This window comes from Procambarus clarkii, chromosome 10, assembly GCF_040958095.1.
Source record: "Procambarus clarkii isolate CNS0578487 chromosome 10, FALCON_Pclarkii_2.0, whole genome shotgun sequence".
NCBI lineage: Eukaryota > Metazoa > Arthropoda > Malacostraca > Decapoda > Cambaridae > Procambarus > Procambarus clarkii.
In genome coordinates, this window is record NC_091159.1 from 31,974,172 (window position 1) to 31,989,567 (window position 15,396).

General features: G+C 41.3%; 1 protein-coding gene across 1 annotated transcript in view; it reads left to right on the forward strand.

Annotated features, from left to right (window-relative positions):
- Window positions 1–15,396, forward strand: part of LOC123747421 (nephrin-like) — a 1,012,097-nt gene that overhangs the window by 851,053 nt on the left and 145,648 nt on the right. Inside the window, 1 exon segment of the mRNA XM_069321823.1 lies at window positions 5,947–6,077. Coding sequence (XP_069177924.1) covers window positions 5,947–6,077 — 131 coding nt within the window.

Sequence of the window (15,396 nt, forward strand, 5' to 3'; positions counted from 1 at the left end):
ATGCAGGTGGTATTGCCTGTTTACAAGAGGATTGCAAGTGGTGTCTATGTTGAAATAGATGATTCAAATGTGATAGGATATTTTAAGGATGTTGTAAGTAGTGTTACGTTTAAGTTCTTAGAACTACTTTAGTTGCCTTTAATGGAATAAAGGTTTAAGAAGGAATAATATGTCTAGTAAAGCTATGAACAGAGCAGCCTGCTGTACATGTAAAAGGAATGATGGAGCGCTTTACTTAGTGATCTATTTTAATGACGTTGAAATAAGCAGAGTTACTGTAAACTTCCTTTATTATTCTCTAGAAGTGAGTTTAGGCAAGCAGTTCTTTTTTACTTTGTTGTTGCATATATCAGATGTTTATTGTTATTTCCACTCACATTACATGTAAAGTTGGTCTCAATGACATTCTGTCTGTCTGTCTGTCTGTCTGTCTGTCTGTCTGTCTGTCTGTCTGTCTGTCTGTCTGTCTGTCTGTCTGTCTGTCTGTCTGTCTGTCTGTCTGTCTGTCTGTCTGTCTGTCTGTCTGTCTGTCTGTCTGTCTGTATGTCTGTCTGTCTGTTTGTGTGTCTATCTGTCTGTCTGTCTGTCTGTCTGTCTGTCTGTCTGTCTGTCTGCCTGTCTGTCTGTCTGTCTGTCTGTCTGTCAGTCTGTCTGTCTGTCTGTCTTTCTGTCTGTCTGTCTTTCTCTCTGTCTGTCTGTCTGTCTGTCTGTCTGTCTGTCTGTCTCTCTCTCTCTCTCTCTCTCTCTCTCTCTCTCTCTCTCTCTCTCTCTCTCTCTCTCTCTCTCTCTCTCTCTCTCTCTCTCTCTCTCTCTCTCTCTCTCTCTCTCTCTCTCTCTCGTTGCGAGAGAGTGCATTTCTGGTGCATCAGAATTACAAGCCTTATTGACGTTTGTTTGGAGCTAATGAACACCAATATTTTGAGTATGATTTTGAGTTTGTACACTACATGTTTTACGTGACTCTTCGTAAAAACCAGCTGTTTGTCTGTGACTAAACTTCAGCTTTGTTGCTCCTCCTTTCAAGCTGTCGGTTCTCTAATACAATGACTCCCAACGAACACATTTCCATGGTCCCACGCCCTCGATTCGAAACAACGTGCAAAATCCAACGTCCTAACTAATCACAATATGTAGCCACCCGCCTAACCCATCTTTCCGATGAATAAGCACGTTGCAAATAGTACGTTTGTTACCATAACGTATTCATAACGACAGATTAATTGAGAAGATGGGATGCTCCATTAATATATTTTTCATGGTGGATTAGCGGATTGGTTTGTACTACGACTCTGATTTTTAGTCATTCGAGTTTCTTTACACTATTCTGAGTGGTATTTGTTTACATTCCTAAGGGTCCTATTTTTGCTTCTTGCTTCCATTCAGGGTCTCTGGTTTTCCCGATACTCAGTGAAAACTCTGGAGTATGTGTGGAAGATGGTGCTGAGTGCTGGTGGCTGGGGGTGGTGCTGGGGTTTGAAGACTAGGGTGATGCTAGGTGTTGATGGTTGGTTGTGGTGCTGGGTGTTGGAGATTGGTTGTGATGCTGGGAGTTGAGGATTGGTTGTGATGCTGGGAATTGAAGATTGGTTGTGGTGTTGAGAGTAAAAAAATGCTTGTGGTGCTGGAGGTTGAAAAATAGTTGTGGTGTTGGGGGTTGAAGAGAGGTTGTGGTGCGGAGGTTAAAGATTGAGGGTGGTGATGGGGGTTGAAGATTGGTTGTGGTGATGGGGGGCTGAAGATTGGTTATGGTGCTGAAGGGTTGAAGATTAGTTGTGTTGCTGGGATTGAAGATTGGTAATGGTGCTGGAGGGTTGAAAATTGGTTGTGGTGCAGGGGGTTGAAAGACGGGTTGAAGATTAGTTGTGGTACTGAGGGTTGAAGATTGGTTGTGGTGCTTTCGAGGGTTGAAGATTGGTTGTGTTTCTGGGGTTGAAGATTAGTTGTGGGGCTGGGGGTTGAAGACTGGTTGAGGTGGTGGAGTTGAAAGCTCGGCAGTGGCAAATCTTCTTGGGTATTTTAAGACATTTCGCTTCCTGTTACATTGCCGTTTTTCTTCCCCCTATTACACTTTTTTTACTTTGTAAAATCTCATAATATTTTAAGCAACTTTCCCTCCACTCTTATCTTGTTTTCCTTAATGAGTCTCGACTTAAAAGCTAATCAGAAAGAGTTGGCATGGCTGTATTTGAGGGAGGGTTCTTAACTGACTCAGGACCAGGTTGAAGAATTGATGGCAAAGAGTTAGCGTTAAGGGGATCCAGTCGGATGTGATCAATGTTACAGCTGTATACCCCAAGGGTCTTTTTGGGCCAGTATGTGATCATAATATATATCATCTAGCAACGTGATGTGGTAAACGAATAATTTCAAATTTGCTTAAAGCACAAAAATGCATCGAATAGTTAACTAGGTAAACTAGGTGGAAGACTTGACAGAACTTCTGAAAGACCCCACAACAACAAAGAACGGAAGAGTGATTACCAACCTTGTAAAAATTGGAAATAAGACTGTTTACTGGATAAACTATACTCCCACAGTTACATTTGGCTCTCCATGTGATTCCTCCCTTGATCTACGTATTCAAATTCTTTTCGCCGTATTAGCGTAGATATTGATTCCCTACAGAGAGAGAGAGAGAGAGAGAGAGAGAGAGAGAGAGAGAGAGAGAGAGAGAGAGAGAGAGAGAGAGAGAGAGAGAGAGAGAGAGAGAGAGAGAGAGAGAGAGAGAGAGAGAGAGAGAGAGAGAGAGAGAGAGAGAGAGAGAGAGAGAGAGAGAGAGAGAGAGAGAGAGAGAGAGAGAGACAGACAGACAGAGAGAGACAGAGAGAAACAGAACCAAACGTAACTCATTTCTGTGTCAGGGACGTTCCATACGTGGTGAGGTTGAGGAAACTCGGTCTGTATTCCCTGGAGAGGCGTAGGGTGAAGGCAGACGCTATTGAGGTCAGCACATGGGCATGTGGTATCAATTGGGAAGAGGTGGAGATGGCTCTGAATCTAACAGATCATGTAAAAATCTCGTAACAATGGGACTTAGGAAAGATTTTGCATAAGGGTGGCGGACGAGTGGAATGCTGGCCATCATGATATACGCATATAACATGACTAGTTTTATATGTAAAGAAAGATTTATAAATATCCACTTTTAAATAGGTTGATTTACGACAGTACCCCGCCAAATCAACCAACAGGCCACTTTCGGTGATTCCAAATTCATATGTTTTAATGTCTGAAAATAATGTTGGTTGACCGTGTTCGATATTCCTCGTGAAACATCTGGTTCATCTTTGGGTTCGCTTTGATCTTGTCTGCATGATTGTGTTGTCCAATCCTCATTCAAAGTTAATCGATGCTTGCCCTGTCATTCAATCACTGGCTTTTTTTTTTCTCCAGTCAGCTTTGAATGTACTGAAAAAAATATGTTTTAAATTCTTACATTCCATTATGAGCTTATCTAGAGACCCCCCTTTTTAATTAAGAATGATTTAATCGTTCTTCGTTTAATCATTAGAACATGTTTTAACTGTATATTCATGTTGTTTGTTCACACTGTCTTTCACAATCCCCACCCTTTCCTTCACAAGAACCACTCTCACTTATTATTCCAATTTTTCTATCGACAACTTCTTAACTCCTAACACCCATCGAGCGTGTCGCATCAGCTGTGTTTGCTAATTTATTCAACATATAAACTGCATTTCGAAATTTTGCTAAAGCTCACTCAGGTTTTTGTGAACCACAGATGTCCGACCTCTTTTGAATGTCCAGTACCAGTGTGGAATTCTTATCTCTTTTGAATACAAAACGCTGCTTGAAGACGTCTATGCGCATGCCATTACTCTAACCCCAGAGTGGAGATGACGGATTTACACCTCACATTAATATATTGTGGAAGAGAGAGGGAAGACGTACAATACTTGACCAAAGTATTGTCATCCCTGCTCTAGGCGGTGCGTACTTCAGGCATCAAAGGAATGATAGTTGTGTGGGTGAAATATATATGATATGGAAGTTAGCAAGAGAACATGACGTTGGGGGGTTCCCACGGTTGCACACAGCTGGTAAGATCATTCGGCCCGGGCATTCATAGTGAGCGGTTGTGCTCTGTGACCAGCTCTGGCACCTCGCCTCTGTTATCGCAGTTAACAGTGGTGTTGGTGGCCTTACGTTGTTGGTATGGCACCCACCAAGGAACTAAGCAAGTAAGCCATTGCTCAGATCATTGCTTTAAAGGAAGCTGGCCACCATATTCAGGTAATGAATTAATGGTTGGGTTTCGCCCGGTCGACATGAGGAAGTATTGATCGCGTTTCCGAAGGGGGAACAGTAATAATACGCCCCCACAGAAACATTTAAAGAGAACCCTACAAGCTACTGCAAGGTATAAACATTGAACACATTCTGATGGGATGACGAAACAGATGTTTCTGTGAGGACGTATCTTTACTGTTTCTTCCCCTCGGAAACTCGATCAATACTTCCTTATGTCGACCGGGCGACACCCAACTATTACCTGGTGAGCAATGCCAGGTACCTAAGCTGATTAACGTTTGCGTGCGTACGTTGTGGAAACCACGCATGTAAGCATGCAGTCATCTATATGAAGGTAGCTATGTACGCATTTTCACTCTCTGTTACGTAAATTTAATATGCATATATACGCCACCTATATATACTTAAAATGTTCACATCTTCACTCACAGATTCACCACTAAATGTATGATTTTTTTCACAATGCCGAATTATGGCATTCCAGCCTACACCCACAATGTACCAGATATTCCCCCTAACTCTTCTGTTTAGTGCAGCCATACAACATAACCTATCCTAAGGGGCCCTCCTGTATTCATCATTATTCACTTTGGACTTCCAGGCACCGGTACATTACAGAGGCTTCCTGGTTCCTGGAAGCTACAGAGACACCAGAGACTTTCAGAGACCTTCACATACCTGGCTTTATGCACCAAAGGCTTTCAGGCACCCCATACACAAACATTTATCAGAAGCCTCTAAACAACTCACATACATATCAGTATACCAAAGCCTTCCACACAGCCAACATACACGCCCATACACCAGAGCCCTACACACACTCGCCAAAACACCAAAGGTTTTCAGGCGCCCCAAATATAAAAGAGGCTTCGTGATACCCCACATAAATACCAATACCTCAAACGCCTTCACGCTAACAAAATGCACCCACAAATATCAGAAACTTCCAGGCACACCACATAGAGACCTCTTTATCAGAGGGCTTCATAGCACCCAACATACACACCCATACGCCAAAGGATTACCTACACCCCACATACACCAAAGGATTCCATCCACCCTACATACACCAAAAGAGTCCATCCATCTCATATACATCAAAGGATTCTATCCACCTCTCATTCACCAAAAGATTCCATCCAACCCACATACACCAAAGGATTCCTTCCACCTCACATACACCAAAGGATTCATTCCACCCCACATACACCAAAGTATTCCATCCACCTCACATGCACCAAACATTCCATCCACCCCCCATACACCAAAGTATTCCATCCACCCCACATACACCAAAGTATTCCATCCACCCCACATACACCAAAGGATTCCATCCACCCCACATACACGCCAAAACACCAGAGTACACCAACCAGTTAAACAATAAACATCCTCCCGTTTAAGCACCCAAACATAAGAATCCTCGACCTCCTCCCTCCCCCCCCCCACACATCCTCCACTTAGGTTCCCAACCTTCCTCCCACATTCTTCTTCCAACACAAGACACCTGTCTTCCCCCCTGTCCCCCTCTATTCCCCCACCAGCGCAAGACTCCATCCCCCACCAACAAATGACTACCTCCCCATCCCTAATGCCCACAGCCATCTTCCACAAGACTAACTTGCTCGTTATTCCTCGCTCTCTCCCTCTCTCTCTCCCCCCCGTACCTCGCAGACGCGCCGGTTGTGGTGCTGGAGATGGGCAGGAACCTGGTGCCAACCTCCATAAAGCAGGGGGACGACGTTTACTTCGAGTGCCGGGTGACAGCCAACCCGCAACCCTACAGAGTGAGCTGGGAGAAGAACGTGAGTTTCAAAAGTTGATCTCTCTCTTTTTTCACATCCTTCTCTCTCTCTCTCTCTCTCTCTCTCTCTCTCTCTCTCTCTCTCTCTCTCTCTCTCTCTCTCTCTCTCTCTCTCTCTCTCTCTCTCTCTCTCTCTCTCTCTCTCTCTCTCTCTCTCTCTCTCTCTCTCTCTCTCTCTCTCTCTCTCTCTCTCTCTCCAAATATTTGTCATATACAACGTTGTTGATATTTATTATTTACTTTAAAAATCAGGATGAAAAGGTAAGGTTTATTGTGTATATAGTTTTTTTTTCTTGACCAGTTAGATATATTTGTTACAGATATTTATGCATGTGTCACTAACAGCGGCCCCAGAGTTCCTACCCTCAGTGTAACGAGTGCAACTGTTGGTATAAAAAGTGTGTTTACTTCCGTTACGGCCTGTGTGTGTGAGCGTTTGTGTTTGTTCCCTCCTAGTTATGCTTGTGGAGGTTTAGCTTCGGATCTTTGATCCCGCCTCTCAATTGTCAATCAACTGGTGTACAGATTCCTGAGCCTACTGGGCTCTATCATATCTACATTTAAAACTGTGTTTAGAGTCTGCCCCTAACACATCACTGCCTAATGCGTTCCACCTGTTAACTACTCTGACAGTGAAAAAGTTCTTTCTGCCGCCCCTGTGGATCATTTGGATACTAAGTTTTCACTTGTGTCCGTATGTGTGTCTTTACTATTTGTATCTACAGAATCGAACTATTTGCTATTGGACCCCGCCTTTCTAACCAATATATTTTTCCTCTATTATGTCTACTTCATGTTTTTTTTCTTACACACACATACATCCCCAGGAAGCAGTCTAACTCCCAGGTACCTATTTACTCCTAAGTGAACAGGGCACAAGGGTGAAAGGAGTTCTACCCATTTGTTTTTACCTCTGCCTGGAATCAAACCCGGGCCCTTAGGACTACGCCCCCAGACCTCAGTCCATTCAGGTGCTAGGCTATATGTGTATATGTGTGTGTGTGTGTGTGTGTGTGTGTGTGTGTGTGTGTGTGTGTGTGTGTGTGTGTGTGTGTGTGTGTGTGTGTGTGTGTGTGTGTGTGTGTGTGTGTGTGTGTGTGTGTGTGTGTACTCACCTAATTGTGCTTGCGGGGGTTGAGCTTTGGCTCTTTGGTTCCGCCTCTCAACCGTCAATCAACAGGTGTACAGATTCCTGAGCCTACTGGGCTCTATCATATCTACATTTGAAGCTGTGTATGGAGTCAGCCTCCACCACATCACTTCCTAGTGCATTCCATTTACTAACTACTCTGACACTGAAAAAGTTCTTTCTAATGTCTCTGTGGCTTATTTGGGTACTCAGCTTCCACCTGTGTCCCCTTGTTCGCGTCCCTCCAGTGTTGAATAGTTCATATTGTTTACACGGTCGACCAGTGTCGTAAGGTGCATTACCCGCAGCCTTTCCTCATAACTCATGCCTCTTAGTTATGGGAATAGTCTAGTAGCATACCTTTGGACTTTTTCCTGCTTCGTCTTGTGCTTGACAAGGTACGGGCTCCATGCTGGGGCCGCATACTGCAGGATTGGTCTTACATATGTGGTGTACAAGATTCTAAATGATTCCTTACACAGGTTCCTGAACGCTGTTCTGATGTTAGCCAGCCTCGCATATGGCGCAGACGTTATTCTCTTTATGTGGGCTTTAGGAGACAGGTTTGGTGTGATATCAACTCCAAGATCTTTCTCTCTGTCTGTTTCATTAAGTACTTCATCTCCTATTCTGTATCCTGTGCCTGGCCTCCTGTTTCCACTGCCTAGTTTCATTACTTTGCATTTACTCGGGTTGAACTTCAACAGCCATTTGTTGGACCTTTCACTCAGTCTATCTAGGTCATCCTGTAGCCTCCTACTATCATCCTCTGTTTCAATCCTCCTCATAATTTTTGCATCGTCGGCAAACATTGAGAGAAACGAATCTATACCCGCTGGGAGATCATTTACATATACCAGAAACAGTATAGGTCCAAGGACTGACCCCTGCGGGACTCCACTTGTAACGTCTCGCCAATCTGAGATCTCATCCCTCACACAGACTCGTTGTCTCCTGTTGCTTAGGTACTCCTCTATCCACCGGAGTACCTTCCCTTTCACTCCAGCCTGCATCTCCAACTTTCGCACTAGCCTCTTGTGTGGCACTGTATCAAAGGCTTTCTGACAATCCAGTCTGCCCACGCTTCTCTTTCTTGCCTTATTTTTGTTGCCTGGTCGTAGAATTCAAGTAACCCTGTGAGGCAGGACCTGCCATCCCTGAACCCATGTTGATGCTGTGTTACAAAGTTCCTTCGCTCCAGATGCTCCACTAGTTTTTTTCGCACAATCTTCTCCATCAGCTTGCATGGTATGCAGGTTAGGGACACTGGCCTGTAGTTCAGTGCCTCCTGTCTATCCCCTTTCTTGTATATCGGGACTACGTTAGCTGCTTTCCAAATATCTAGCAGTTCCCCTGTTGCCAGTGATTTGTTATACACTACGGAGAGTGGTAGGCACAGTTCTCTTGCTCCTTCCTTTAGAACCCAAGGGGAGATTCCATCTGGGCCAATAGCCTTTGTCACATCCAACTCAAGTAAACACATCCTTACTTCCCCGCTGGTAATCTCAAAGTCTTCCAGTGGTTCCTGGTTATCTATTCCCTCTCTTACCTTTGGAATTTCTCCTTGCTCTAAGGTGATGACATCCTGGAATTTTTTATTCAATTCCTCACACACTTCCTTGTCATTTGTAGTGAATCCTTCTGCCCCTATCCTTAATTTCATAACCTGTTCCTTTACTGTTGTTTTTCTCCTCATGTGGCTATGCAACAATTTAGGCTGAGTCTTTGCCTTGCTTGCGATGTGTGTGTGTGTGTGTGTGTGTGTGTGTGTGTGTGTGTGTGTGTGTGTGTGTGTGTGTGTGTGTGTGTGTGTGTGTGTGTGTGTGTGTGTGTGTGTGTGTGTGTGTGTGTGAGTGTGTATGTGTGTGTGTGTGTGTGTGTGTGTGTGTGTGTGTGTGTGTGTGTGTGTGTGTGTGTGTGTGTGTGTGTGTGTGTGTGTGTGTGTGTGTGTGTGTGTGTGTGTGTGTGTGTGTGTGTGTGTGTGTGTGTGTGTGTGTGTGTGTGTGTGTGAGTTTCACCTAGTTTTCACCTAGTTGTGTTTGCGGGGGTTGAGCTTTGCTCTTTCGGCCCGCCTCTCAACTGTCAATCAACTGTTTACTAACTACTACTTTTTTTCTTTTTTTTCCACACCACACACACACACACACACACACCAGGAAGCAGCCCGTGACAGCTGAATAACTCCCAGGTACCTGTTTACTGCTAGGTAACAGGGGCATTCAGGGTGAAAGAAACTTTGCCCATTTGTTTCTGCCTCGTGCGGGAATCGAACCCGCGCCACAGAATTACGAGTCCTGCGCGCTATCCACCAGGCTTCGAGGCCCCCTACCAGGCTACGAGGGCCCCCTGTGTGTGTGTGTGTGTGTGTGTGTGTGTGTGTGTGTGTGTGTGTGTGTGTGTGTGTGTGTGTGTGTGTGTGTGTGTGTGTGTGTGTGTGTCTGATCCTGGTATTAGAAATGATCATATCGAAGAAATCATTATATATGTTCTGAGAGTAGTCGCTCCGGCTCTCCTATTGGATCACACAAAATTTGTCATCAACCACACGGCTGCAATATTTCGTGATTAACTTTGTAAGTTAATCTCATTTCGTAAGATCCTGCGCAGGTAATAGATCACGATGGTACAATCGGGTATTTTTTACGTGGATATACCATCTTTCCAAGGCTTCTGTCAGAAGGATCTCTGCATAATATGCAGGGACACTTGGATCAAATCAGCTTAGTAGTGGGAGATCTTAAGACAGTGTAACGGCGACTCATAAGGTCTATACAATGATATCCTCGAAGGTAAGGCTGCATCGAAATTTGACATTAAGAATAATTTCAATTTGGTGAAAAGACACGCTGTGCAGGTAGAAGCTTAATTAATTACCTTCCACTTCCATGACCTCCTTCGATTCAGTTGGTTACACCATCCTCTACTCTAATGCTACTACAGAGATCACAAATATATAGACTATATGAAACAAAACTTCCTACCCTCGTATAGAGGAAATTACATTAAAATGGTATTCGCCCTGAAGCGTTTTAAAAAAAATTCGCGTATTCAATCACATTTGAAGAGGGACACGTTCAACCTGGACGCTCAACTACCCTAACATAAGACAGTTTTAAATATCTGCAGGTTAAGGCTATTGGCACATTACTCGAAGTATGGCAATATCCTGGGTAAAGGACTCAGCTGATAGTACTCAGCTGGACTCTCGGACCAGCACGTCCTCCTAAGGTTTCCCAACGTCAAGACAACGGTTAATTTAAAGTGTCTTCTCTCAACTTACCAGAGGACCCAAAACAGAAAACGGGACAGTACGTCACTTTCGCGAGCCGCTTCCATTTTCTAGTACGAATTTTTTGGCCCTTATTTAACGCTTACGAGTGAAATGCAACGTTGTTTGTAGGAGGACAGGCTGCTAGGATATTTTCCTGTCCTGTTCAGAGAAAACAGCTGGTGAGAATGGTGTAGAAGAGCGCCAATCAGCACCTCAGCAATCGGAGATCAAACGCCAATCCTGAAACAAGCAGGGATGGCCCAAGCTATCCAAGAAAACAGAGACAACCTTTATAGTAATCTCAATGAACTGAAGGCGTTTGAAGAGGATGTAGAACTGGGTAATCATGATACCTTGCCACCTCACTGGATAGTTTCGGATCCTGCACACGCTAACATAATTCCTCAGATACTTACCTCACACTTTTCTCTAGTAGACTACCATGCCTAGTTAACCTCTCAGCCTTCCTCTTAACTAATGAGACTCATTATGCAAGATGTTTTCTGCAACGTACGAAATAAAGGGTTCTATGATGAGTAGCGTATTACAAACATTTACGGTTATTTGTGGGGGGGAGGGGCGAAGGTTGCTTAGCCTAGATTGTTGGCTTGAGTTCGTGCTTTTAAACACCCCATATTTTACGTGTTGGGGCCAATCAAGAGATCGGGCTGAGCATTTGCAGAACAGATGTCCTGAAGCAAAACATAATGTTACCATCAGTCTTTGTCCTCGTGCAATATTACATCAAACTAGCTTGTAAATTTTGTTTAGAAAGTTTTAAAGATTATATTAGGATTCATTACATCAAAAATATTGTAGCAACCTGTCAGGATAATTTAGTTGCCTCTTAACCCCGATTCGTTTCACCAAAACATCGTAAGAAAAACCATTGGAATAGTCACATAATGGGGGAAAATGATGGAACACATTAAAAACCTGTTTTCTGCCTGAATGGTTAGAAAAAACAACTCCGGATCCTCTCGCGAATTCAAGAATAGTATTTTGATATATTTTTAATATATTATACACTTGGATAAGCTGTTAAATAAAAGAACAATGATTTTTTGCAACGATAATATGCCTACTTATTTTTTAGTATCTATTTAATGTCAAATGACCTTCGTTCTGTATAATGCAGATACTTTTATCTTGAAATATAGCCAATTACCTGCCATTATGTACCGAGTCAGAATTGGTCTTCACAAGGGGTGGTGTTAGCACCCTGTAATTACCTAATGGGTTTGATTTGGTGTTGACCTTAAAGCATTTCAACCTGTGGAAGGTTGCCGAGCCCACCACAAGTGTTTACTCACCAGAGAGCAAGTATACTTTACTCCTGAACATAGCCCAGGACTATATTGAGTAAACTCTCAATGTATATGCACTGAGAAGAAGAGTATACCTCGCGGTGTATATACCAAGAGAACCGGAATGTACTTTCGGTGTAAGTACGAAGAGAAACGAGGTAGAGCCCCTCGGAGAATATACTAAGCGGGCTATACCTCTCGGTGTATATACTAAGCGGGCTATACCTCTCGGTGTATATACTAAGCGGGCTATACCTCTCCGTGTATATACTAAGCGGGCTATACCTCTCCTTGTATATACTAAGACAACCGGGGAATAACTCTCGGTTAATATATCTCTTACTGTCAAGAATGATTATACAGAATATCCCGACCAATTCTTGATGACACATCCTGTTCTCTCATCACCTAATGTACTACAATTTTACCGCAATCATCACTCTCTCTTGGTCAAATGATCATAGACTATATAGGTTAGGTAGATTGGGTAGGCTCGAACGCTTCTGGTAAGGCAAAAATAAGTTTTTGATGGCGCAATGGTACCACACTGGTCCTGTGGTTCACAGGCGATTGGGTCTTGGTTCGTATCCTGGCCAGGGAGGATTTACTCGATGGCAAACCTTAATAAATCGCATCTGTTTACCCAACAGTAAGTGGGTACCTGGTTATTAACCGATAGCCAGGTCGTGTTCCAGGGGAAAACTAATGGGGAAGTCGTACCATTATATATGGAAAGGAAAAGCTTTCAGCCTGATAACAGGCATCAGAAATCGCCTGTTCCTATAGTATAGATCTATAGTATATTCCTATAGTATTTTATACCCAAATATTAAAAAAAAACTTACATTATACGAGTGTTTACTTATAGGAATGACCACCTTCGTAAACTTTGTTAAAACCACATGCAAAAAAACATATTAATATAAATAATCCAGTGCTATGTCAACATGGTATGAAATCATAAAATTCGTCACGCACAATGATATGGTGACAAATCTCGGAATTTAAAAGAGCACAGGATAACCACATATGATTTCAGAATAAAATATATGTAATACCTATTAATTCACATGTTTATTTGCAATCACGTGCATTAATGAATACATTAACTGTACTTCAGTCTTTGAAGCTGGGCTACATATATAAAGCACTGGAATGTCCTAAGTTTCATAATTGTATTTTGTAGCATACGTGTGAAGGTAGGTATTTCGTCTGTGTTAGTAATGCCTCCACACAGATAGTTCAGCCGATTTTCCTGTTTAGTTAGTAACGATGAGGATCATCGTACATGTATTGACGTATAAGCAAATTGTAAAGTAGAAATCAGTACTAATGAATTTGGACAAACCAGAAAAGTTTTTGAATTGATGTTGCATAAAAACTTAACCTATTCTAATCCTTTTAGGCCTAATACACGCAACCTGAGGCCTAATGTATTACATATATATGTGCTTTTCTAGGCCTAGGAATATTTAAGTTTGGTTTTACCACTAACAAAATCCTCCACCACCGATCCTCTTATATTGTTAACTGTAATCACAATCACTATCATATCAACCACAACTACCAACACCACCAAGTCACCTACTACTACTGCCACTTAAGTGGCAATATATTCAATCTCATCACTCCCTTTAATTATTACAAAATGCCTGAATCGCTTTTTGAATATAAAATTATGTTTATCTTTATTAAGGAGAGAACAGAAATAAAAACAAAATAAAGAATTTAGTAGATAAACTTTTAAATAAAAATAATTAATGAGTTATCAGAGAGAAATTTTACCTCCAACCAATGAGAAAAATATGTAATTCTATAAGAAATGTTCTATATATAACACATTTTGACACTGTGCATCCACTTCAACATACAATAACATCACAATAATATCAAATACTCCCTCCTTGGCACTATATTGACCCAAATTGCATAACATCCAAACGTGAGAATAGACCACAGAAAGAGCTGAATTCCCCAAATTTCTCCAAAATGTGTAACACAGGACGATGCTCCATTCTTCGCAACAGTTCTAAAATCCAACACGTTCTTCCATCATCTGACACATCATTAACGGGAACATAAACTTTTATTACATTTAATTAACACTATGCTACTCCTGAGACCATGGAACGGGAGAGGTAAGAGTCTTCTCCCTACAACACAAACAGAAGGTCTGTTCTTCCAAGTAATGTTCTGCCTGCATTGTTCTCACCTTCCCGGTATAGTCCTGCCTGCATTGTTCTCACCTTCCCGGTATAGTTTTGCAAGCATCGTTTTACTATATTAGGGTGTTATCAATCTATCTATATATATTTATATATTTATATACATAAATATATATATATATATATATATATATATATACATATATATATATATATATATATATATATATATATATATATATATATATATATATGTCGTACCTAGTAGCCAGAACTCACTTCTCAGCCTACTATGCAAGGCCCGATTTGCCTAATAAGCCAAGTTTTCATGAATTAATTGTTTTTCGACTACCTAACCTACCTTACCTGACCTAACCTAACTTTTTCGGCTACCTAACCCAACCTAACCTATAAAGATAGGTTAGGTTAGGTTAGGTAGGGTTGGTTAGGTTCGGTCATATATCTACATTAATTTTAACTCCAATAAAAAAAAATTGACCTCATACATAATGAAATGGGTAGCTTTATCATTTCATAAGAAAAAAATTAGAGAAAATGTATTAATTCAGGAAAACTTGGCTAATTAGGCAAATCTGGCCTTGCATAGTAGGCCGAAAAGTGCGTTCTGGCTACTAGGTGCGACATATATATATATATATATATATATATATATATATATATATATATATATATATATATATATATATATATATATATATATATATGTCGTACCTAGTAGCCAGAACTCACTTCTCAGCCTACTATTCAAGGCCCGATTTGCCTAATAAGCCAAGTTTTCCTGAAATAATATATTTACTATAATTTTTTTCTTATGAAGTGATAAAGCAACCCTTTTCTCTATGTATGAGGTCAATCTTTTTTTATTGGAGTTAAAATTAACGTAGATATATGACCGAACCTAACCAACCCTACCTAACCTAACCTAACCTATATTTATATGTAAGGTTAGGTTAGGTAGCCAAAAAAAGCTAGGTTAGGTTAGGTTAGGTAGGTTAGGTAGACGAAAAAACATTAATTCATGAAAACTTGGCTTATTAGGCAAATCGGGCCTTGAATAGTAGGCTGAGAAGTGCGTTCTGGCTATTAGGTACGACATATATATATATATATATATATATATATATATATATATATATATATATATATATATATATATATATATATATATATATATATATACATATATATATATATATGTCGTACCTAGTAGCCAGAACGCACTTCTCAGCCTAGTATGCGAGGCCCGATTTTTCCTAATAAGCCAAGTTTTCCTGAATTAATATATTTTCTCTAATTTTTTTCTTATGAAATGATAAAGTTACCCATTTCATTATGTATGAGGTAAAAAAAAATTATTGGAGTTAAAATTAACGTAGATATATGACCGAACCTATCCAACCCTACCTAAGCTAACCTAACCTATCTTT